The 24,906-nt window shown below is 46.4% G+C and overlaps 1 protein-coding gene across 5 annotated transcripts; it reads left to right on the plus strand.

Annotated features, from left to right (window-relative positions):
* Nucleotides 1-22: 22 nt before the first annotated feature.
* Nucleotides 23-24,679, plus strand: TCAF2 (TRPM8 channel associated factor 2). 5 transcript variants are annotated; one of them, XM_033051549.1, is made up of 9 exons: nt 28-110; nt 10,182-10,304; nt 11,074-11,707; nt 14,116-15,086; nt 16,950-17,044; nt 18,047-18,260; nt 19,582-19,821; nt 21,539-21,876; nt 23,434-24,679. In XM_033051549.1, the coding sequence occupies exons 2-9, from the start codon at nt 10,268-10,270 to the stop codon at nt 23,677-23,679; spliced, it is 2,775 nt and encodes a 924-aa protein (XP_032907440.1). In that variant the 5' UTR covers nt 28-110; nt 10,182-10,267; the 3' UTR covers nt 23,680-24,679. The 5 variants fall into 5 exon arrangements, with proteins under 5 accessions (XP_032907441.1, XP_032907440.1, XP_032907442.1 ...); XM_033051552.2 differs by lacking the exon at nt 10,182-10,304 and adding an exon at nt 15,323-15,487 and having other exon boundaries at nt 50-447; XM_033051550.1 differs by lacking the exon at nt 10,182-10,304 and having other exon boundaries at nt 23-110.
* Nucleotides 24,680-24,906: the final 227 nt, after the last annotated feature.

Consider the following 24,906-nt stretch of genomic DNA (forward strand, 5'->3'; position numbering starts at 1 on the left):
GGACCGAGAAGTTTCTAGAGCTGCCGCCGAGCTGCCGCAAAGCGCCGGGCCGTGCCAGGGGCCGGGGTGAAAGTGTGTGTGGCCCCCGGGGGCGGAGAGAACGGCCCAGGGTAAGGCAGCCGCCTGGCCGCGTTACACTCCGGGGCGGTGGGGGCGAAGGAGGCGAAGAAGAAGAGGAGCTTATTTATAACAGGAGGGAAGGTGCGCTTTTACGGCACCGAGCTTGCAGGGCAGGTGCGCTCACCTCTTGCTGGTGATGCAGGGGAGCCCGGCCCAGCAGCGAGGAGGAGCTGCTGCGTCCTGCCCTGGGGAAGCTTTACTGTAAGCTGCACTTACAATAAAAGTAACCCGTCTGACCCCTCAGTTTTACCAGCCCTGTCAGATACATGGCTTATACCCTTTTTACCCACCACGCAGTACTGGGTGGTCCCGGAAAAGGCAGTACAGGTAGGCACAGAAGCACCATGCCGACAACGAGCATGCAGTCCGGGAAGCTCAGGCACCCCTTGGTTGGAGTCCCATCAGGAGCCGTGTGCTTGAAAACATTTGTTACCCAGGACCAGGAAAGGTAAAGACAGGCTTAGGGCACAGAGTGTAAGCTCTGTGGCTTGCGCGTCTGTATCCATCCGGATAACGTAGCACCAATTTGTGCGTCAAACCTGCTGCTGGAGTATTTGGGGATGCATAAATAGAAATAGGTGCTTCCTTTTAATATGAAGAAACATTGTTACAAATATGCAGGATTTAGCAGACCAGTCTAATTCTGGGCTACTCAGCATTTGTAAGTGCCTCACGGATGGTTTGGTGCATTTGGCTAAATCATTTGCAAAATGCAATAATGTAAAATCAGGATAGAACCATATCCGTCATCTTCGCCATAAATAAGGAAAGCAAAAGCGTTAAATGGGCTCCACCTTCCACTGCAAGCCTTGAACACCCACCCCCGGCCACGCAGGTTTGCCCACTCCTCGCATAGGGCGGCACCTTTCCCGGCTGTTCTTGAACCTTCCTCCCCGCCCGCTCGCTCGGCATTCCCGGTGGGTGCTGGGCGCGGGGCTGGCGCAGCTCCTCCCGCCGCTCCTCCCGCGGCTCCCCCCGCCGCTCCGCGCCGGCGGCTCCCGGGCAGCGCCGGACCGCGCTCCGGGCGCGGGAGGAGTCGCCCGCTGCTGGGGCGCCCGCCGCGTTTGGTGCTTGCTGTCCAGCGTGATGCTTGAGCCCTGAGAACAAAAGCCGTGACTGACGGTGAGAGGAGGCTCGCAGGCGGGCGCGCTGTGACCTGGAGCTGCTTTTCCAAGCCTCATTGCCGTCTAGCGGCACTTCTAATGCAAATCCCTGGAGTGGGAGTTCGCTCTGTGAGGGTCCAGGCTGCATCTGACCTGACCGGAGCTGCTCTGTGCCAGCATAAAGCTGCTGCACAACGACTCCAGCAGCCTGAGGTGGGCTCTGCCGGTGCCAAAGGAAAGGAGTAGCAGAAGAGACTATAGGAGCCTGTAGTTACTCTGGCACCTGGGTGTAAACTGCAAAATCTACGGGTTTCCCCTGAGAAAGAGCATGCTTTTCAACCCCACGCAAACGTACGCTGTAGTTTACTTTCAAACTGAGTAAGAACGGAGAAGGCAGAGAAAGAAAGGATTGTGGTTTCTGCGTGTATTTGGTCTAGAAGCTTCTAGCTGCTCTCGATTTGCAATTTAACATGGATGAGTTATTTGATTGCAGATTAGATCTGTAGGAGGTACAAAACTGGATCTGTGCATAGACTCTGGACCTTGATACACTGAGGAACATGGAGAGAAGCATCTGAGTTGGTTCAGGTCTAGTAGGTCATGTTGGGGAGGCACAGCAAAAGCACAGGAGATAATTCTTCATCTGATGAGTCTGTAGGGTGCTAAATTTACCATCTCCAGTCAGCATTAGCACACAAGTACTCCTATGCTCTCAATTCATCTGACATATTTTTTTAATCTACATTTTCTAATAGTAAACCAACTATATTTTGGTTTAAAATAAATCTTTGCAGGTCATTCTGTCTTATGTTTGGCAGTGAAGTTTCTGTTTGGGACTGGCACTTTTTCAGCTGCGTGTTTTCTACTTCGAAATCCAGCATTTAAAAATTGCAATATGTGTAATTGGTGCCAAATTATCTACAACTGCCAAACATGCTAGAACCAAGTTTAATAAAGTGATAAGTAGTAGAAAGGAAGGGGGATCGTTTAGTGGAGATAATTTACAGATGTTATGCAGCTTATATTTCCAGCCATCCCTTAGTTTTCAAAATAGCAATGCAAGCCCTTATGTAAGTAATTTAAACCAAGTACTGCAAGTTATGTTCCTTAGTAACTTTTCAAAGACTGTTTAGATACTGTTTGAGGGCCTCCCTGAAGGGCTGCATGTGCAGGGCTTTATGGAAAAAGCAGCAGAGACTGCAGCAAAATGACAGTGTCTGGGGTGATGTCAGTGCCATGATGCTTTCAGTAGGTTATGGATGGAGGGAAGGCAGGTTGGAACAGTCTCTTTTTAAAGCCTCTCCTAAGGCCTACTTATAGTACCACAGCATTGCAAAGGCGCCTCATGATAGACCTGTTCTCAGAAGATACGTTGCACACGTAAAGGAAAGATTTCAGAACTTGATGGGTACACTTAGGTGAAGAGAAAATTTCAGTAAATTCACGAATACAAGCCGCACTGAGTATAAACCGCATCTCTGGGTGTTGGCAAATATTTCGGTTTTTGTCCATAAATAAGCCGCACACGAATATAAGCCGCTCTGTCGTTCGCAGCGAGGACCCGCATGCAACAAAGTTGCCAAATACTAACAGAACCGCGGCATGGCGGGGTTTACTGGCTCAACTAAGGCTGTGCAGGCTCGGCCCGCTAGGGGCTACTGACAGGGCCAGGTGGCCCAGCCCGGCGCTGCCACTGGGGGCTGGCTGCCGCCTCTGGGTTCGCTCGCCCCGACCCCGCTCACGCCGCGGCGCTGGCCGGGCACGGAGAGCGCGCCCCGCTCACGCCGCGGCGCTGGCCAGGCACGGAGCACCCCCTGCTCCTGCCACGGCGGCGGAGGGGGGGCAGAGCATCCCCCCTCCTCCCCGGGCCGCGGCAATGGCGGCGTGCCCCCCCACCCTGTCCTCCCCGGGCCGCGGCAATGGCGGCGCGGCCCCCCCCCTCTCCTCCCCGGGCCGCGGCAATGGTGGCGCAGGGCCCCCGTCGGCTCCCCGGGCCGCGGCAATGGTGGCGCAGGGCCCCCGTCGGCTCCCCGGGCCGCGGCAATGGTGGCGCAGGGCCCCCATCGGCTCCCCGAGCCGCGGCAATGACGGCGCGGCCCCCCTCCTCCTCCCCGGGCCGCGGCAATGGCAACGCAGGGCCCCCCCCATCTCTCCCCTGGGCTGCAGCAGAGGAGGGAAGAGAGCTCTCCCGCCTCTCTCCCCGCCCCCCGTGCTGCCTGCAGGGAGCCAGGGCAACACAGTAGCACTGTAACAATCGCGGAATGCCGGCTTTTACTGGCAGGTGCTTGGCTCGGCACTCTGGCTGGCACGTCTGGGGTTGTAAATGTCAGAAAATTATTCACATATTAGCCACCCCCGACTATTAGCCGCACTTCCGGGTTTCCACCAAAATTTTTGTCAAATTGCTGCGGCTTGTATTCGTGAAATTACTGTAAAATTTTCGCAGTAGCTTTCAAGCAGGACAAAATACAAGTGAGATGATCGCCTTGGGCAGCAGAGAACATTCCAAGCAGTAAAATGTCTTGAAAAAACAACAAATTCCAACAAGAGTCTGGAACAGCCTCCCAGGACATTAAGCCAACCTAAAGTTGGTCAGCAATAGGCTAGATTTAGGAATAGGTTTAAGTAAAGACTTGTTAAAGATAACAAGGCTTGGACTTGAAACGTAAAGATGACATAGGGCAACACAGCTCAAACATAGCTTTATCAACAGGTCCTACAAAGGCAAGGGTGGAACTCAGGGTGGCCTAAAGCCCATCAGAAACGGAGGACCTTTGGGGTGGTCAAAGGGTTGGCTTCCCAGGTGTGCCATGGCTGGAGTCATTGCACTGTGTGGGTTGACCAATGCCCCACCGTGACATGCTGTGGCCTGGAAGTTCACTTGCCCAGCTGTGTTGATCACGCTGGCACCACAGACTCCCGGGAACTGGGAATAGAAGTGAGGAATGCACGTCTGTACAAGCTCAAAGATGACATTTCGAGATAACGGCAAACAGAGTAACCAGAAAAGGAATGACGCTGATTATTCATTTGTGATTGGAACAGGAACTGAAACCACGCTCATCAAGAGCACTGGTCACGCTTGGTTGGCTTGAAAGGGCTCAGCACAAGGTGTAAGAAAGGAATAAAGGCAGAAACCACACTCTCTGTGTTCACTGGCACTGGCCAGCAGCTGACAGGTGGACAGATAGCCAGACATCAGCACGGAACACCCTGATGCCAGCTGCCAGGGAACACAAAATCCAACCCAGCATGGCTTGAGTGTGGTGAAGACCTTCCTGGGGAAACTAATACAGAAAAGATAGCTCATACACCATGGGCAACAGCGATAATTTGTGCACCCGTGTTACTTGAAGTAAGGCTTTAAAATTTGATAGATTGTTGCAAAAGGATTAAGTAAACTTGTTAGGTTTTTTTTTTTACTTGGCATACATTTCTTCTGAGGGAATGTTGGGTTAGTGTCGAAATCCCAAGGAAATCCCAGATGCTGATCTGTTGATGTGTCACACTTCTACTGAACTGGAAAAGAATGTGACTTAATAGATCAGACAGCTTTAATTATTTCTTACTGCATTATAAAAAATAATAGTGATAAGGAGGAAGCAGTGCTGTTTATGGAATTGCGTATTTTTTGTTGCAATAAACATTGCTACCATTGAAGTCTGCAGTAGGGCACAAACCTTCATTAGTCTAACCCTACACTCATATTTTGTGTGACATATCAGTGATAGATTATTAAGCTGCCCATCACCTGAGTTATGCCCTGCCTGTTCTTCAGTCTCAGCTTCACTGAACTGTCCCAGTATCCCTGCTTTCCCTTGCTCCCCAACAGGATATAGCAAATCAAGTTCCATACCATCCTTTTGGTTTGGGAGGCATAAAGTTGTTGTTTTTCCATATCCATGACCACATCGCTGCAGTAGATTGGCATGGCCCACACACAGAGACCATCAGACCTCTTATCTGCTCCTTTTTAAATGACAGCAGTGGTGTTCACTCATCCACTGCTTTCAAGCCGAGCAACATTTACAGGAGAGTGATCTGAGCTGTTACACAGCAGGCATGCAAATGAGACTCAATCCTTCCAGCACCAGACTGGAAAAAGACTCCGTGTCTGTGTTTCCTGGGGATTTCTGCACTGCTCAGCTCCCTCCCTGTTCACCAACAGATGTTGACTCTTGTCTAAAATTACAGCCATAGTTAGGCAAAGTCTCATTTTTGAAAATTGTTCTCTAGTAAGGTTATGATTTCTTCTGTGCTTCTGTATATTGACTTCTATTATTTGGTGGTTTCATTGTGTGTATATGCTGTCCTTTTAGATCCCAGGTATAGGTTTTAAAAAAGACTAAACAGCACTTGTTTTTATAGATATCTCTTCTGTTCAGTGTATCCCTGTCTTTACCAATTATAGCTCATTAGCTAACTTTCATCTCATAGAAATTCAGTAAAATGAATTAAGATGTTATTTACCTTTCCAAATGCAAAATGAATTTAAAAATACCTGATCCTGTTTCATGAGTTCCTTTTGTTTTGTTCTTTCCTTGCCTTGAAAGCAATTAAGATTACTGGACAAACGTATGTTTGGACATTCAGATTTTCTATTTCTTTGTGTCCCATTAGCCTGTGAGTGTACCCCCATGTGTAACATGGTAACACCACCAGAAAGGATGGGTAATTTATGGTTCTTTGCCTTAAACCACTGCAACATTTTACTAGGCTTCGAAATGATAATGTTTTATAATCTATTGCTGTGAAGTGCCACATGAAAATAATGCCCATAACAATAATCACACATGGTAGTTGCCCAATTGATACTGCTGCACTTTTACAGAAAACCATGTTTTTTAGGCTTTATTAATTTTTACTCTGTTTCCTAATAACTCTTAGGACTGTCATTGTTATATAAATACCTGCAGTAGTTACATTTGGTAATTTCTATCTTGATCTAATTTTAGAGTTCTCATTAATTTCCAATGTATTCTACTTTTTCTTTGGCTCTATTTCCCTTAGACGTATTTAACTTTGTTTTTTTAAAATTTTTATTATGTAACTCTGGAAAGGTTTTCCTAATGTAATTTTTTCCTAATTTTGTGTTTCCCATGCAAGCTTTCTTGCTTGGCTTCCTCCCACTTCTCCATCCCTTTTCTCTGGCTGTGTCAGAGGAAGGTCAGATTGGATGTTAGGACCATTACAGTGTCTCACTACCACTACCAGAAAAAAATTTCTTCCTTATAGCCAAATCTACAAAATACAAATCTACCCTCTTTCAGTTTAAAACTTTGTTGCTGATGAACTGACAATGAAAATAAATACAGTAATTTCACGATTATAAGCTGCACCTGATTATAAGCCGCACTTCTGGGTGTCGGCAACTGTCTTGGGTTACAATACAGAGTGTGATAAAAGGTATCTATTCTGTCACCATCTGTTGAGGGTGGGGGCGGTGATCCTTATCTCTGTGGGAGATACTCTGCTAATGGGCCATCCATTGAAACCAGGCGGGGCATTGTTCTTTATCTTTTCACAACCCATCCTTCCTCCAGCGAGTCATTCTCTGCTAATGGCCCATTGAGTCCCACTGTGGGACTGATAAAATTACTGCATCCCATTGGAAGTTGCACCAGCCAAGGGGAAGAGCCCAACATTTCTTACCAAGATAAAAACAGAGGTTTTGGGACCCTAAGGTAGCGCCATTTTCCACTGGACTCCAGAGGGAAATGGGACTCCTCCATATCACCACTGGACCTTGGGAGGGAAACTGCACCTTGTACAGGACCTCTGCTTCAACTGAACCACATTTGTCACTGCAAGAAGACTGCAGCCACCATTTAATGGGACTGCTACCAACACCCTGCCTGACGGGGTGTCAGGTTGTACTCTGACTTTGTCGAGGTTTGGAGTTTGTTTCTTTGTAGTACTGTATTTCTATTTTAATTTCCCTAGTAAAGAACTGTTATTCCTAATTCCCATATCTTTGCCTGAAAGTCCCTTGATTTCAAAATTATAATAATTTGAAGGGAGGAAGGTTTACATTCTCCATTTCAAAGAGAAGCTCCTGCCTTTCTTAGCAGACACCTGTCCTCCAAACTAGGACAATATATAAGCTGCCCCTGATTATAAGCCGCACTTCCAGATGTTGGCAACTTTTTGTTCTTTGTCCATATATAAGCTGCACCTGATTATAAGCCGCACTTCTGGGTTCGGACCAAAATTTTAGTCAAAATGGTGCGGCTTATAATCGTGAGATTACTGTATTTTTTGTCTCTTCAGCAAGTTCCAAACATCAGATTCCAGTCTTTGCTCAATTTGTTGATAAACATGGCAAGAAGCAAGAGTCCACCAGTTCCTTACTGCTTACAGACTTTGCAGCATTTTTGATTCTTAGTTACTGTGCAGATAGCTAGATTGCAAATCTGAAGGAGAGGAAAGACTGGAAAACCCATGGGCCCACCCTAATGAGGAAGAACAGCCAAATCCTAGAAATGGTGTGTCTCACTCACTTAGGCTGCCCATGTTCTTAACAGATGAGCATCTCGATGCCTGTCTTGCCTCTTTCATCCTATACTTCACAGATACTGCACAGTCCCATAATCTTTACTCATGGAGGTCCTCCCATGTTTTGTAGGCACCTTAAAGACTCAGCTGAAAGTGACTGACTACTTAACACAAAAAATTTGTTCTCATATTCTCCCTCAGATCTCTCCCAGGTCCTCTGTCTCAGATATTCTTCCTGAATGGACCAAAGGGTGTTCCTTCCTTTGATTCATATTTCTTTTGCTTGTGTATGATGGCTTTTGGACAGCAGATGATGGAATCTGAAGTCTGTATTTAATGAAACTCAGTTACCTTCTCATGACATTTTTGTCCCTTTTCCAGAGACAGAAGAAAGACTAGGATAGATTTAGTCATGTGGCAGGGTTTATAAATGTTTGCTCCAATACCTACTCTCACGGCATTCTCAATTCTGCAGGGAGTAGGAACTCTGGAGGTAAAAGGTGGAACAGGCAGGAGGGAAGACAAGGAATTCAGAATCTTTGTCTTGAGACACTGTAATGGAGAATTTTTACTTCCATGTTAAGAGGGGAGGCAGCTAGGAGCCAAGATCTTGCTTCTGTGTGGGCCCAGGTCTAGTGGTTATTTCCTCCTAATTGATGTGAGAGACAACCAGCTCAGTTTTCTGCAGCTTCCTTCAATTCTTGTTAGACATGTATGTTCTCTGTTCCTGCTGAGTTTTCTCTCTTCTCTCTCTTGAAAGACGAGATCATCTGTAGTTGTGTCTGCTCGGGGTCTAATGTGTGTACCTCTCTCCACTCTGAAATGCTTAATGCAATTGAAATGGAAAAATTACATAGGAGTTGGGAATTACAAGATCACAATTGCTTTCATTCAAGAAACTTAAAATCCTTTCCAAAACAGCCACACTTTGTTCTGGATAAATGCCAGGGAGCAGGAGTGTTCCTAAGTCGAGAACATAGGATGTTAGTTTTCAGATCTTGTGATAAGAAGAATGGTGGGGGCTAAGAAGTTTGCTGATCTTACATCAAACCTAGTCTTGTGGTTTGTCTCCATGTAGAATAACTGAGGGACAATCCCAAGCACAGATACAGGCTGGGTGGGGAATTAATTGAGAACAGCCCTGCCAAGGAGGACTTGATGGCGTTGGTTTGACCAGAAGTTCAACATGACCTGGCAGTGTACATTCACAGCCTAGAAAACCAATTGGCTGCATCCAAAGCAGCAGGAAGGCAAGGGAGGGGATTCTGCCCTTCTGCTCTTGTGAGACCCTACCTGGGGTGATGCATCCAGCTCTGGGGTTCTTAGGAAAACACAGACCTGTTGGAGCTAGTCCAGAGGAGGCCACCAAGATGATGAGAGGGCTGGAGCACCTCTCCTATGGAGACAGGCTGAGAGAGTTGGGGTTGTTCAGTCTGGAGAAGGCTCCAGGGGCACCTTAGAGCCCCTTCCAGTACCTAAAGGGGGAAATGGCTTGAAAGAGAGCAGATTTAGATTAGCTGTTAGGAAGAGAAATCTCTGCTGAGGATAAGACATTGGCAGAGATTGCCTAGAGAAGCTGTGGATGCCCCATCCCTGGAAGAATTCAAGTCCAGGTTGAATGGGGCTTTGAGCACCTGGTCTAGTGGCAGGTGTCTCTGCCCATGGCAAAAGGTTTTCAACTGTATGTTCTTTAAAGTCCCTTCCAACCCAAACCATTCAGTAGTTCTGTGATTCTATAATTTAATATGAGTTGCTGAATCTATCCACCTGCTTTTCCTCTCTCCTGCATCATGATCAGTGTGTCAGTATAGGTATATTAGTATCAAATCCACAAAAACCACCAAAAAAACCTTCAGTATTTTCCAAGGCTGTGTTATTACTTTGCTGCATGATTCACAGTAAAACACTTTAAAGCACTTAGACTTCACATTGGCCTTTACATGTAGGGCTTCTTCAAACCCAGGGACACAAAGCTGGGATTCAGATTAAGCCAACAATCAAGCACTAGGTTACTGGGCAGTGTAGTTTTTATCCTGTGTTAATCAGCAGCTTTGTCTCATGAATCATATGCAAAACAATAGTGGAGTCCCATGATAGTTCTGGTGAAAAACAGAGCTTCCAGGCACGACCAGAGAGGACAAGCAGTACTGTCATTCAGGTTGCTGTTTCTAAGCACCCTGGGGCTTGTGACAAATCCAGACCAAGGATGCAGCTTCTCCAGGACTTGCCATTTTGCTGTGTTTGCATGACAAGGGTTTGCTTTCAGGGTAGCCAAATATGAAGTGTGTGTGAAGCCTGCTGTTGGCACGAGATGCTGCCAGGGAAAGGTCCACGCCCCTTCAGAGCAGCTCCTTCCCTTGCTGTAGGTGCTGTGCTCAAAGTCACTCTTCTGAATCCTGAGTGACATAAACTGGGTGGGACTGGGTTATAATCTCATACCTCAAAGCTTTCCTGTTTGCACAGCCACAGAGCTGCCCCAGCTCAGCAGGAGAGAGCTTCGGGGAAAAACTGAGCCAAACTTTCAAACCAAGGGAGCCTTAACAGAGCACATGTCACTCACAGACCTCAAAGGGCTTGGCAATCAAGGTCAGTACACTCTCCTTACTTCACAGGTGGGAAAACAGATGAAACAAAGCTATGGGAAAGGGAAATTATTTTATTGAGATAGTAAAACAGTTTGGATCAGGGAACTAGGGCATGAATCTGCTGTGCCCAGACATGTTCTCCTGGGTACTGTGTGCTTTAAACTGACAGCTATTGCAGGGAAGCTGGTCATCTCCATCATTGCTGACTCCTAATAATAACCACAGGCTTGTAGTGCCTAAATGGAGGTAGAAAAATACAACTTTGGAATACCATGTTGCAGCAACAGCATGTAGCTCTGTACCTATCTAATTAGGAGCTAAAATGCGAACCATATGTTTGAATTACACTGTGCATTGTGTTGATATGGTCTTTTCAATTTCTGTCTGTTCCTGTGTAAACCACCTCTACCATACAATTCCTAGTAGATATCCTGGAGCCTCTGGAACTTTCCCTCTTCAAATAAATTGTTAATGGGAAAGTGAATACCTTTATTTCCCTGTTTTCCTCCATGGTGCATAGCAGAATTGGTTGAAACAGTCACTTTGTCTCCAAATCATGACATACTTGTCACTTCTATTTAAATGTGTAAGTAGTGTGATAACATAACTAAACAAGCAAACAAAACAATAAATCAAATCCCCCAAAAAGTTGTATCCACAAATCTGACTCCTCTTTGTTCAGAGCTCCTACTAGACAACATCAAAAAAAGGCTCCATGGGGTTGTTACAGGTATTCCTTATTGCTGAACTTCACTTCTTCTCTCCACCAGACAGGAGTGTCCTGAAGATGAAGCCGTGTGCCACCTATGAGCTGTTAGTGAATGGTGTCGGGTCATGGGACTTCACTGGAGGTTTTGTTCCCTGTGAGCTGCTCCTTGTTGGAGAGGACGCCTACCCTGTGCTCCTGAGTGCCAAGAAGCAGGTCCTGATTGCTGTTTCACAGTATGGGAAGGGCCGGATGGTGGTTGTTTCCCATGAAGGAATCCTGAAGGGCCCCAAGTTCTCCCAGTTCCTCAGAAATGCCATGGAGTGGCTCAAGCCTTGCCCAGATGCCCTGGTTGGGGTTCACCCTCGGTTGGATTCCCTGTCCCAGGTGCTGCTTGGGGCTGGCACCCGAGTGCAGGTGGGGGCAGAGCCCAGCCCACCCATGGGGGTGTTCTGTATGGATGCCTATGACAGCTCCCAGGCCAAAGGCATCGTGGACTTTGTCAAAGCGGGTGGAGGGCTGCTTGTTGGAGGCCAAGCCTGGTACTGGGCGAGTCAGCATGGCAAGGAGAATGTACTGTTTGAATTCCCTGGGAACCAGGTGACCAGCGTGGCTGGTGTGTACTTCACAGGAAATGCTGTGGAAAAAGGCATCTTCAAAGTTGCCAAGAAGATTCCCAAGATCCCATTAGTTGTCCCGTAAGTACCTGAATTGCCCTCTCTTTAAACCACCGACCAGGTTATGTGAGCAAGTTGTTTGTAGAAGATTTGAGAGGTGAGAGGTGAGGGTGATGGTGAATGCTGGTTCTTTAATAACCAGGATGGAGTTGTTGCCTTCCAATTTAAAGGGGACTTTCCTGTTCTTTGCAATTGGAAAGGATGTTGTCTTCAACTGCTTCCTGGGCAGCAGGACCAGGCTCAGGGAACCCATTCTAAGAGAAGGAAATGAGAGGAGCCATCTTTCAGAGCAGCCTGGCTGATCAAGTGTACCTGAGTGAAATGCAGCAAAACAGGGACAGGAGGAAGAACTCCTCTCCCCACACATCTCTACGTTCAGGGCAACTTTCCCACAGCTGAAAACCGGGCTGGACATGAAGCAGCAGGCAAGCTCTCTGGGCCAGGCTCTGGCTGACAGCTGCTAAACCTGTTTAGCCTGTTCCTGCAGGAATTCACTTCTGCAAGTAAGCCCCTGGAGCTGGCCAGAGCTGAGGCTGGATGTCTCCTCCATTCTCAGCTTCTGACACAGGCTGTGGGTGAGAAATCTCAGTGCTCCCAGTTTGTTTGGGATTCCACCTGGCTCTTTGGGTTCTGAATTATCAGGTGAAAAACTCAGGGCTGTTATGACTCATATTGCACAACTGACCAGGTATTGGAGTCCTGGATGTTGCCCTGCTGTCTTCCTTCCCTTGCCAGTGGCTATGCCAGGCTCTTTCTCCTGCCACTTTCTGCTAAGTTACATAAGGCACAGCAGGTTCTCCGAGGAGCATTAGTGCTGCTGCACTTCATCTGTGTGGCAATTTCACTCTAGTTACAGCCACAGCAATTACCGTAAAACTCCCTGCAAGTCTTTCATTCACAGCCTTTTGCTTGTGGATATAGCATGCTAAATTTCTAGTATTTTCAAACAATTAATGGAATTTGATACTTTTTCTTGTTTTCCAGTAAAGGTAGTAGAGAGCTCTACTGTTTGATTCAGTGAAATGCTTAGGTCACAGCTAACAAATCAGGTTGCTTAATTAAAATTTGCTGGTTGCTTCTTGTTACCACCTGCACTGCACAGGCATGTTCCCACTGCTTCATGCACAGGGCATGGAAGAGGGAAAGGGGTGGGGAATTCAGAAGAGAAAAATTACATCACAATTAACAAGACTTCAAAAGGTAACTAAGGGTGAATTACACCTTGTTTAGGTTGATTTTGTGGGGATTTTGTTTGAATCCAGAGCCACAGAGAAGTTTAGATCTCCAATTTCTGTGTAACAGCTCTGTACATCTCGGTTTTCCTGATAGATTTTTGTGCAGGGAATCAGGCTTCAGTCTGAGACAGGGACTGTGCCATGGGCACATGCTCTGTATGACAAAGGGTCTCAGTAAAGCAATAACCAAGGAAGAGCTGCAGGTTTAATTCCTGTCCTGTGGGTGTGAAGAAGGGCAGCATCATTTACTCTCAATGACTTGGCAGCAATGGCCACATAACAACAGATCCTTCACAGGTGTTGGGGGAAAACTGGAAGAACCAGGGGAAAGTGTACACAAAGCAAATGAGAGTAATTCAGCATGCCTTTCTCCACTGTGACATATAGGAGTTATATGGAAATAGCAGAGATAAGAGAGCATTGCACAGCCTAATCCCTTTTTATTGTGGAGACCAACAATGTGAGGTGGCATGAGATGTATGTGTTAAGGCTCTAATTCAACTTCCAGTCACTCACTATTTGTCTAGCTGTGCGTCTGCCTGTTTGTGTAGCCCATCTGTCCTAGCACTCAGGAAAAGGCACAGAAATCTTTTGGGCTTGCCCAATTCATAAAGGCTAGGGTGGGGCAAATAGAGAAAGTTTCTCTTAAAAGAGATATGCCAATTCCTGCATTATGTGCAGTTGAAATCTGCAGTTAAAAAAATTGTGAAGGGTCTGATTTTTGAGTTTCTGCAATGTATTTAGATTTTCAAGTGGCTCTTCAAAGATGGAGGTCTAGAATCTTGCTTTTGACCTATTAATTCAATTTTCTAAATGAGGGCTGAGATTCCTACAGATTTGCTTGGCTGTAACAACTGAGGCTTTAAAAGGAGGAAAATGAGGCATTGATGGATTTCTTTATTTTAATGTGAGAACTGACAGTATGGTGTCCTGGGATGAAGGAAAAGGAAGAGGCAGGGATGGCTACTGAGAACAGCTCAGTTGGTTGGAGTGTGGTGCTACTCATAGTGTTAAGGAGGTGGGTTTGATCCCTGTATGGACCACCTGCTTAAGAGTTGGACTCAGTGATCCTTCCAACTCAGAATATTCTTTGAAATCAAGAAAAGAACTCCTTAAGTTGCAGCTCTGGCACCAGTCATGTTGTGCCAAGGATTCTGGGCTGGGGGCTAACCTGGTCCTCTCTTGGCTCCGCAGGCACCAGGCCAACCTGAGCCTTGATGCTGAATTTCTCCTGCGCGGGGTGTCGGAGCTGGATTTGGTGACGGGGGGCATCCCCTCCACCTTGCTGGTGCATGGAGCCCTGTCCTTCCCGCTGTGCCTGGACCGCTCCCAGCGCTGCCTCTTGGCTGCCGCACGCTATGGCCGCGGCCGCGTGGTGGTGGTGACCCATGAGAGCCAACTGTCCTCCCCAAAGCTGGCCAGATTCCTGCTCAACGCTGTGTCCTGGCTGGATGACGGGAGGAAGGGGATGGTGGCCGTGGATCCCAGCCTGAAGAAGCTGTGCAGCCTCCTGTCTCAGGCAGAGGTGAAGTCGCAGCTGTCACAGCTGGTGGGTGACATCAGTGTGTACTGCTGCACTTCTTACAGTGACAGGGATGCCGAGACGATCCACGCTTTCGTGGCAGAGGGAGGTGGCCTGCTGGTGGGAGGCCAGGCCTGGTACTGGGCTTCCCAGAACTGTGGCAAAGCTGCTGTGGCAAAATATCCTGGCAACAGGATCCTGAACCGCTTTGGGTTGAGCATCCTGGGGCAGAGTGGCCAGGCAGCCAAGTATGCGCCCGTGGGGCCGAGGGAGCACTACCACTTCCGCAGGGCTCTTCTACTCTTCAGCACCCAGCTTCAGGAGCATCAGGAGCTCACGGAACCCCTGAAGGGCTGGCTGCACCCACTGGCACAGGACTGTGCTGCCTTCCTGCACATCCCAGCCCACGACTGCCCGGCATATGCCTCGCTTCACCGCATCCTGACCAAAGTGCTCAAGAGGACTGGCATCCCACAGGTCAGCAGGCACTGCCCGGTCAAGAGCAACTCCAAGGAGGCAGTGCTTCTCTGCATGGCCACCGAGCTGTCCCTCACCATGACAGACAGTGCGGCCCTGGTGCAGAAATCTGCTGCTGGGGTCTGTGCCCTCCCTGTCACTGTGGAAATTGATGGCACAAACCCAGGTGAGGAGTTATATCTGCCTCTGAAGGCATCCTGTTGCTGGAATCAGTGGGGTGCGTCCCCTCAGTGTGCCTGTGTCTGTGTATGCCTGAACATGGGCACAGATGTGCAATTTCACCATGGCTTGAGAGGAGGCTGAGCTCAGTGCAGTAGCAGACAGGCTCCTTTTGTGGCCAGCCGTGATCTCAGCACCTGAAACACCCTATGGAAGTCCTGCTTCTTCACTGTTGGTGCACAGGCACTGGCAGGAGAAGAACCCTCAGTGAGCGGAACCACAGGGCACTTGCATGGCAAAATGGTTTTGGCAAGAAGGCTTCTCTGAGAAACCCTGGACTCTACACTGCAGGTTGCTGTTCCCGTAGTTGTGCTGATAGAGCCATCTATGGAGCCATCCTGCAAAGAGGTGGGAGTTAGAAACAAAAAGTTTATTTGTAAATTAGATAATTGCAGCCTGAGTTATAGCACAGTCCCACTGCTTGATGTGTCAGCACACTGGAGGGAAGATCTGGTTTTGGGGGGGGAAAACAAGAGGCTGGAAGTATGGTGGGAACTTCTTGGGCTGACAGCATCACGGAAGCCAAAGTATCAAATAATTACACCATGAACAATTTGTCTAAGCTTAGGCCTTGTGTCTGTACCAGCTTGCTGAGATTGCTGCTCACAACTGGTATGTTTAAACTCTGAGTTAAGTTCCTTTTATCCTCTGGACAGATTTTTTTGGTATTGGAATATGATGTAGAGGAGTTGATTGCAAATTGTTCTAATGAGATCAAGGAGGCTGTTCTGGAATGGCAGTGTCTGAGTGCAGTGGCTGTGCAGAGAGAAAAGTTGTAGAATAGCTTCTCACTGGTTTTAACACTAATGAATCAGGACAAAAGCAGAAAATACTCAGAATTTGTGTTATTTTACATAAATGAAAAAGAAAGAAAAACTGGCAGACCCTGAGCACTGTTTCAAAACTGTCTTTTTGGGCAAATTCAGCAAAACTGAGATGAACTGGTAACACACTGATATAGTCTAGTTTGCATTTTCCCTTGGATTAGGTTTTGCTTGACAAAACTGTTCTGCTTTCTTGGATGACAGGAAAGGTTGTGAACTGGGTGCTTAATGACAGTTCTGCTCTTTTTAGGACTTCTGGTGTTTGGATTGAAATATGCCTAAGTAAACTTTATGTCAGAACTAGGGAGTAGAATCTGCCTGATCAGTACAGTAGAGATGGATCAGTTTTGCACTGTGAGTTCTGTAAATTGCAGGTCTTTAAAGAGATTTATGCTGAGAAGACTTGCATTTCCTTAGGAAGACTGTCTAGAAACATGCTGAATTGTAGTGGTGCTCTTCTTACAGGTACACCTAACACAGAATGGTCTTTTGAGGCTTTCTCATCACTTCAGTCAGCTAGAAATGACAATTCCTGTGGGCTCCAGTTTGTGCTGGGCCAATCACTAAGGAAAAATGTGATGCCACTGTCAGTCTGTAATTTGGGAGATGTTTTATGACCATTACAACTTCAATCCTACCATAGTTGGCATCTCTTAAGAGGTCTTTGTTATAAGAGCATCTGAGTGTAGGAGGTGTTGGGGTTTTGGCTTCTCTTTTTTTTTTTTCCTCCCTTTTCATTTTTAGAAGATACTACAAAACACGTTTAAGCTTTCTGGATGGGCTTGATTGCTAATGATGATTGTGATGATTTTCTTCATTTCTTTGAAACTGTATTTCTAACAAATTGAGTAAATGGTTCTGTGAGTGTAGAGCAAGGGAAAAGAAAAGGATGGAAGATCCTGTTGCAACTTGAAATCTCCAGGATCTGTAATGGTCTGGGCAAAGAAGTGCTTGACTGTTCAGGACTGTGTTCTCTTTTGTTTTAGGAAAGACAGCCTGGAGGAGCACAGGGCTCTACCTCCCTGAAGGGCACACAGCAGTAATAACGTGCCCTTGCCTGGTGGTCGGTGCTGGTCTGAAGGTAAACTCTCTCTGCTTGGCGTTGGTTTACGCCGGTGTATTTGTCGGGTGAGCACTCAGAAACAGCACGGGGAAGGGTTTTCTCCTTAATGGCCTTTTCTACCTTTCCCACCCTTTCCTGCTGCCACCCTGTGGCACTTTAAATACTTTGTCATTTCTTCACCTTTGTCCTCCCGCTTTTCTTTTGCGTTTCTCCCATTGTGTGCGCTGGTGGGATAATTGAGTGTGGCTGCTGCTTGAGGACTGTTGGTTTTTGTTCTGCTGTGGTGCAAAAAAAACCTGATCAAGGTGATTTTCAGGTCCAAGATAAGTACTTGGGCCCTTCTATTAACCGAACTTGATTCCATCTCCCCAGATCTCTCATAAATTCCTTTGACAGTGCTGTCACTCCTGCTCATGTAGATGTATCCAGATGAGATAGGCACTGTTACCTGGGATCCTGTTCTCTGCAAAATACAACAGAGGCAAATGCTTACCTGCTTGGATATTTTTTGCAGTGACTTCTCTGCAGCTGAAATGTAGAGTTAACTCAGGTGCTTCTGTCTGATCCTGCAGCCACATGCTGTCTGTTTTATTATAAGAGCTCTAAGGAAGAGGCACAATAAAAGAAACCAGTCATGACCACATCTCTCCCAATCATATTATAGGAAGTGGCTCTGATGCTGGGGAAGGGTGGAGGAATGATCAATGCAAGTGCAGTGGAAGAAGTCACTGCAGTACTCTGACGTGCTGGTGAAGGTGCAGTTGAGCCAGGAGTAATGGGAGTAGATCTGTAAGACTGAGATAAGGACAGCATGAACTTTACCTTTTTTTTTTTCTTTTTTTTTCTTTTTTTTTTTACTGTATTTACTGCCTTTGGTCACCTCAGGCTGAAAACTTGAAGTAGGCTGGAGTCAGAAGGCTGCTTCTGTGCTGCAGTGGAGAGCTCAGTGGGTGCTGAGGTCAGCCTGCCAGCTCACACTGGCACACCTTTGACCAGCTGTCCTACACTTCTGCTTGCCAGGTGCAGGTTGGGTGTCACACGGATGACCTCTCTACAGCCAAGGAGCTGAAACGGGCACCAGTGGTAATACGCACCTGTGATGTTGCCTGCCAGAAACAATCCATTTCCTGCCTCTGGGGTGGCCTCATTTACATCGTAGTACCAGCAAAGAGTGTCCTGGGGAACGTGCCCATCACGGTGGAAGGGGCAGTCAGAGCTCCTTTCTTCAAGCTTGGTAGGTTTGTTTACCTTGGTGTTTTTTGCCTGAGGGCTGCTCACAGATGTTTGTCCCAGTGACTGAAAGGAAAGATGGTCCTGTGCCTAGGAAGGTCTTAGAAATGCTTGGATTTAGGAATACCCAGATTTATTTTCCTTATATTGTCCTCTGGGATTCCCATTTTTCTACTAGTTTTTGAGAAGGGTGGAAGAGAGATCCCCAGGAATCACTAACCAGCTCTGTGCCTGGGAAGATCATGGAACAAACCCTCCTAGATGCTGTGCTAAGGCACGTGGAGGACAGGGAGGTGATTTGGAACAGCCAGCACAGCTTCAGCAAGGGCAAGTCCAAGAAGAAAGGGGACAAACCCTTTAGCAGGACCTGTTGCAGTAGGACAAGGGGCAATGGTTCTAAACTAAAAGAGGATCAATTCAGACTATGTATAAGGAAGAAGTTTTTTACAATGAAGATGGTGGAACACTGAAACAATTTGCCCAAAGAGGTGATGGATGCTTAATTCCTGGAAACATTCAAGGTCAAATTGGGCAAGGCTCTGAGCAACCTGATCCAGTTGAAGATGTCCCCCCTGCTCATAGCAAGAGGGTTGAAACAGATGACCTTTAAGATCCCTTCCATCCAAACTACTGTACAATTCTATGAATCTCTGCTTCTGGGTAAGTCAATTAGTCACTCTGAGCCTGCTATGTGGCTGGGAGTAGGTGAAAGAGTTTTTACAAAATGGGCAGGGTTTCCCCATGCCAACATTTCTTGGAGGCTGGAGTTGTTATTTCTGCTGGAAACTGTTGTGCAGGGGAGAGGGAGACTGATCTCTGCCACAGAAGAGCATGCACTATGCTCTGCCTGCTTTATTGTGCCCTCATATGGCCATCTCTAGATCCTACATGACATCTCTGCTGAATTTCTCATGTTTCCAGCAATCCTCTCCCTCTCCCTCTCCCTCTCCCTCTCCCTCTCCCTCTCCCTCTCCCTCTCTGTCAAGCTGAACAGAACCAGTGTTGTTATGTGAAACAGCAACTCTGCCAGACAAAAAGAAATGAGACACTGGAGAAACTTGATGCTTCTTGTTCTCTGGTCTTGCTATGCTACTTTGCTATATGCCAGTCCTTTTCCATTTCCTACCTATTGAAGAGCTGGAGGAGGCTTCCCAAGAACAGATTGAGGACTGGCTATTTAACAGCCACCACCCACAGTCATGCAAATACCATATACTGTTTTCAAGAAATTTTCATTACCTGGTCTCTTTCTCTGGGTCTGACCTCTGTGAGCATGCTCAAAAGTCAGAATTGTGCTTGACTGATTTTCTGTGTTGCTACTGTAGGGGAGACCTGTGAAAGGCAGTGGGAGGCCTGTGTTCGGCACTACCCTGCTCCCTGGGCAGAACTGGCTGTTGAGAATCTCATCCTGACAGTGCCTTCTGACAGCATCCGCCACATGGAGGACCCACGGCCGCTGCTGACCCTGTGGAACAAGATCATGGTGGCGATAAGCAGGCTGGCAGCTGTACCAGCAAAATTCCCAAGGCCAGAGAGGATTGTAACAGATGTCCAGATCTCATGCGGTAGGTACATTGCCATATGGCCTTCTCCAGGGCTGAGGCAAGTGGCCTCCAGCAGCACTGTCTGTTCCTTCAAGGTTATTTTGCTAAAACAGGACTGGGAACATATGTGAGGTATTAAATGACTGTGACCCTTGCATAATTGTGAGCTGCTCTATCAGTGTGGAAATGTGGTAAGGCAGGACTTGAAAAACATCCTGGTATTTCCAGATGCCTCCCTGCTCTCCCTGGTGTTGTCTCCTCCGCTGTTCTCCTGTTGGGGTGTGTTAAGATGCAGAGCTGCTGACTGCAGTGGCTTTAGCTCACATGTAGTTATTCATCTCCCTCCTGAATGCACTGCAGAGCCAGTACAGCTGGGAAGCAGTGGCCTGATTTCTGTTTTCTCTCTGGCTCAGCCACAGGACTGTTCTCATATGTTCAGTGACAACTTTTAGACCTCTGTGTACCTACTTGCTGGAGGTGGGCTCCACAAAGGTTATTGTAGGCAAAGTTTAGCCCAAAAAGATGTGTGGCTGAGATGATGGCAGTGTGGAAGCAGATCCAGTATTGCTGTCAAAGCTCAGGAGTGTGTATTTTTGCAGCTGATGTTCCCCCACTCTAGGTTTTCCAGTTATGAACTGAATGTCTTCGATCAAGAATCAAATTATACAGTAGACATGGAACTTCACAATAAAAACTTTGCTCAGTTGTTTTTAGAAATAAACTGGTTAAATTCATCATCCCACAATGACACAAGAGCTTGGCATGAGCCCTGATGCCCTAAACTTTTGCTAAGCCACAATGGAAAGAATTTGTGGTACATCTTGGGAGTGTTATGTTATGCTATGGTGAGCAAATGCCAATTAAAAATATCATAGTCTACAGACAGGAAATTTCTTTTGGCTTGGGTGGACTAAATGGTTTTACTCACATTTCTGGATATGAATTTTTTGAGAGCTAGTGATTGCTGATTCCATGTATCCATCTTATTAAAAAATGAGGAAGTTACAACAGGTGTTTGAATCTGAGGGTATTGCTCTTGCATGAAGTTTTGGGAACCTTCAAGGAGGACCAATTATGGAAGAAGAAACCAAGGAGGCATAAGTAAAATCCCTTGCAGTGCATGTTTCTTTCCTAGCTACCTGCTGGAAAGTTGTTTATGGAATAGCTGTCCTGCAAAGTTAAGAACAGGCTTAAGTATGCCAGGCTTTGTAGCACTTAAGCATGACAAACTGTGTTTTCTGTGTGTCTCACTCCAGTGACCATTGGAGTGCAGGCCTGCAGTATCCACACTGCACAGGAGTACTCAAGGAGTGCCATGGTGCTGAACCACATTATTGCATGGTTGCATTGGTGCCAACTGTGCCCAGCCTGTGAGAGCTCAGGTGTGTTCCAGGCAATGGTCAGGCTTTTCTCCTCATCCCAAAACCTCAGCTTCAGTCCAACCATGTGTGTACATTTATAAATAAAAAGGGAAAGCAGGCCGAACTGCACTTCACTGATGATTCAGTCCTACCTTTACTTGTTTGTTTATTTGTTGTAAGGGTGACTATCTGTTAGGATGAAACTTGATGTATTTCCTTATGTCACACTGGGAAAAGCTGGTCATTCATGGTAATGAGAAAGTGTGAGATGGAGGAAAGGCACTAGAGAAATGAAAAAAATACGCTGATCATTTACCTCTAAGAAGCACTGAGGTGAGCATTTAATGATGTGTGTTGTTAACCTGCCTCTCCTGCAGGCTGGATGCATTCTGGCTACCCCATCATGGGCCACCTGGATTCAGTGAAGGAGATGTTAGACGTGAAGCACATGCAAACTACTGGTCTTTGGGGTCCCATCCATGAGCTGGGACACAATCAACAGCAGCAGGCATGGGAGTTTCCCCCTCACACCACAGAGGCCACATGCAACCTCTGGTCTGTCTATGTTCATGAGGAGGTGCTGGGCATTCCCAGGCATCAGGCCCATCAGGCACTCAGGCCACAGTGCCGGAAGGAAAGGATAAAAGACTATCTGAAGAAAGGTGCTCAGCTAAAGGACTGGAATGTGTGGACTGCTCTGGAGACGTACCTGCAGGTAACAGGGAAAAGTGTATGTGTGTTCTTAGTGCAGCCACTGAAGCCTGTATCAGAGGGATGTCTGCAGCCTGGTGACTGCAGCTGTGAAGCCTCCTAAGTGTTTGATTACTGTCAGGGTTTATCTTGGCCCCAGAAAGCACCTGGGAGGTAAACAGGCAGACTGCCTAAAGTTGATATCTCCTGAAAACCTTCCTTTGCCAGACTTGGGCTTAGCCACTCAGGGAGATAGCTCAGTGCAATGTACTAATCTTTCTCCCTGGAAGAGAAACGGGACCTGCTGCTTGTTATACAGCATAGGAAAAGGAGGATCAAACTTGGGCACAACTCTTTAATCCACAGCAGATTTCCTGTGGGACAGCAGGCTAGTTGGCAAAAAAACCTTGGCACTGTAAAGTGTCTAAAAGGGCCAGGCTCTGAACAGTCTCCTGGTGAGTTACATGGCCTTTTAAAAAACTTACAGAGAGGAGGATATTCATATCCATATCATCCAGTGCACTGAGAGGAGCCAGTGTAGTCCATCAAGTGTTAAGAGGATGGGCTCAGCCTGTCTTCCTGCACACAGAACTGGATCCCTCACTGTGGTCGAGACTCTGAAACACGAACCCTGTCCTAGATTAAAGTGCATTCTCTCAGGAAGCATGCAAGAGAGATTTCCCCCTTTCCCTTAATCCTCTTAGAAACTATTAGCCTAATGGAGAGAGCACTCAGCCTGATTTTAACTGGAGACTGCAAAGCAGATGTCCATTATGATGGCTTAAGCTACTGACTGTTGTGAGGTGAGTCTCCCTCAGCTCCCTTGTCTGAGAGCTCTCACATTTTAAACGAGGAAAAGAATATTTACTGCAGGAGTATTTATCCTGACTTTTCCACATCCCAGAGAAGCATCTGAATCATGAGGCTGAAGAGTCATCCTCTGGGGTTTCTTGGTGCAATGAATAACAAAATATTTATATAGAGTGGAACAGTTTTAAGAGGAGAAATTTTCCCACGATACCTTACCAGTTTGGCCACTGTCTCACTGCCTCACTGCCTCACCCATGTTTGTAGGCTGGGATGTCTCATCTTCTGTCTGTTTACTAACAAGACTACTGGAAAAAATGTGGCATAAAAGAAAATTCTAATTCTGCAGCAGCAGTTTTGTTCTTATTCTTAGGCAAAACATGCCCTGTTCATAATCTCTCCTTTCCACTTTCTCAATACACCTTGTTCTCCTATGCTTCTTTTTTCTAGCTACTCTGTCAGTGTCCTCTTTGATACTGTTTTCACTGTCTCCAAAGCAGCAGCTTATGTAATAGGTTGCTGACACTTCTGGCTGCTCCCCATGTATCTTTGATCTCTGTCTGTTTTGGGAGATCAGTGTAATAGGGAGGTATTTTTCTGTGCTTTAGTGCTGTTAGTTATGCTCCGAAGCCTGAAAGTTGGATGCTTTCATCTAAATTTATATTCATTCTAAAAGACACTTCAGAGACATGTGAAATTTTCTATTGTGTGTAACACAGGAATAATAACAGTGAAATTATAACAATTGTTTGTACACTATATTCTTTTTGCTCAGTTGCAGGAAGGGTTTGGTTGGGACCCCTTCATCCACCTCTTCTCTGACTACCAGAAAATGTCCTCGATCCCAAAAGACAACACTTCTAAGATGAACTTGTGGGCACAGAAGTTTTCTCATCAGGTGAATAAGAATCTGGCTCCATTCTTTACAGCCTGGGGATGGCCTATCAAGAAAGAGCTGTCTGTGGAACTGTCCTCTCTGCCCAGCTGGGAACAGGATCCAATGAGATCCTATAGACCGTAAAGGAAAGCTGCCTAAATCTTGGTTCTCATACTAGCTATGGCCTATCTTTTTCTCCTTGTGTGCTACATGATAGCTCACTATGTGCTTAGATTTATACTGGATTTTTAAGCTTCTTGCTGCCAGTGGAGGCCAACCCCAACAGAAATTCAACAGGGATCAGCAGCTCATCAACCACCTAAATTGTCTTCAGAAGAGTTAAATAATCAATGAGCTTTGTTCCAGGTTCTTCACCTCAGGAAGAATGTAATTCTGAGTTATTTAGTTGCTACAGAACCTTTCTCTGATGATGCGGAAATTTTCTGAGTGGAGCAGTCCCTGGACTAGTTTCAAGGACTTTACCATGGGAATAGAGATTTTTAGAGCAAACAGTATCCTCCACAATGTTGTATTCTTAAATTATAATCTCAGTAACATGAGATTTTCACAATTATTTTTTTGCCCTAAAATTATGTTTTACCCTAAAATCCCTAATTTTTAATTCCTCTAATAGTACAGAACTTCCACACCCATTGTGAAAGTGGCCTTATAATGCTTATATACAGGCTATATAATGCATAGTTGATACTGAAATGCTGTCAATTTCTTCCTACATTCTATGACTCTGTGACCCAACATCCATCTTTATGTGAACAAGTCAATTGCAAGTTGTAGCTGTCCTTCAATCATAGCCCAACAGCAAGATACATGCTAACAAAAATGAGAAAGTGGAAACAGGGAGGTAGACTTGATTGCAGGCAGTAATGGTTTAACTCATCAAAGGTTAAAATATAGGCATTGACCTGACAGCCTGAGGGAGCAGAGAGAAGGAAGGCAACAGTTCATCAAGACAGAGGACCAGCCTTTACAAGGTGCAATAAAAGTTCTTGTTACTCCCAGCTCTTTCATAATTGCTCAGCTATTATGGGTTCTGGCAAGCATGTTAATGCTTAGCCTAAGAGCTCACTTGTCCCAGCCTATTCCTTATGTATCGGGAATAAATAAAAAAATCACTGTATATTCACAGGTTTTGTATGTGGTCCTATTTTCGTGTCTCCATGCCCAGTAAAAAAAGGCCTAAATAGAAGTGACCTAAATAAATGTGGCCTTGGTGGTAAAGTTGTTCAAAGTTGAAAAAAACCACCACAAAAGTCTCTAGTCTGTGGTGTGGCCTCATAGGTATCATAGTGCTAAATGAGAGCACATTAGGCCAAATATCAGTCACAATTAAAGAGACTGTGCAGCCTCCAT

This window comes from Catharus ustulatus, chromosome 2, assembly GCF_009819885.2.
Source record: "Catharus ustulatus isolate bCatUst1 chromosome 2, bCatUst1.pri.v2, whole genome shotgun sequence".
In the NCBI taxonomy this organism is placed as follows: domain Eukaryota; kingdom Metazoa; phylum Chordata; class Aves; order Passeriformes; family Turdidae; genus Catharus; species Catharus ustulatus.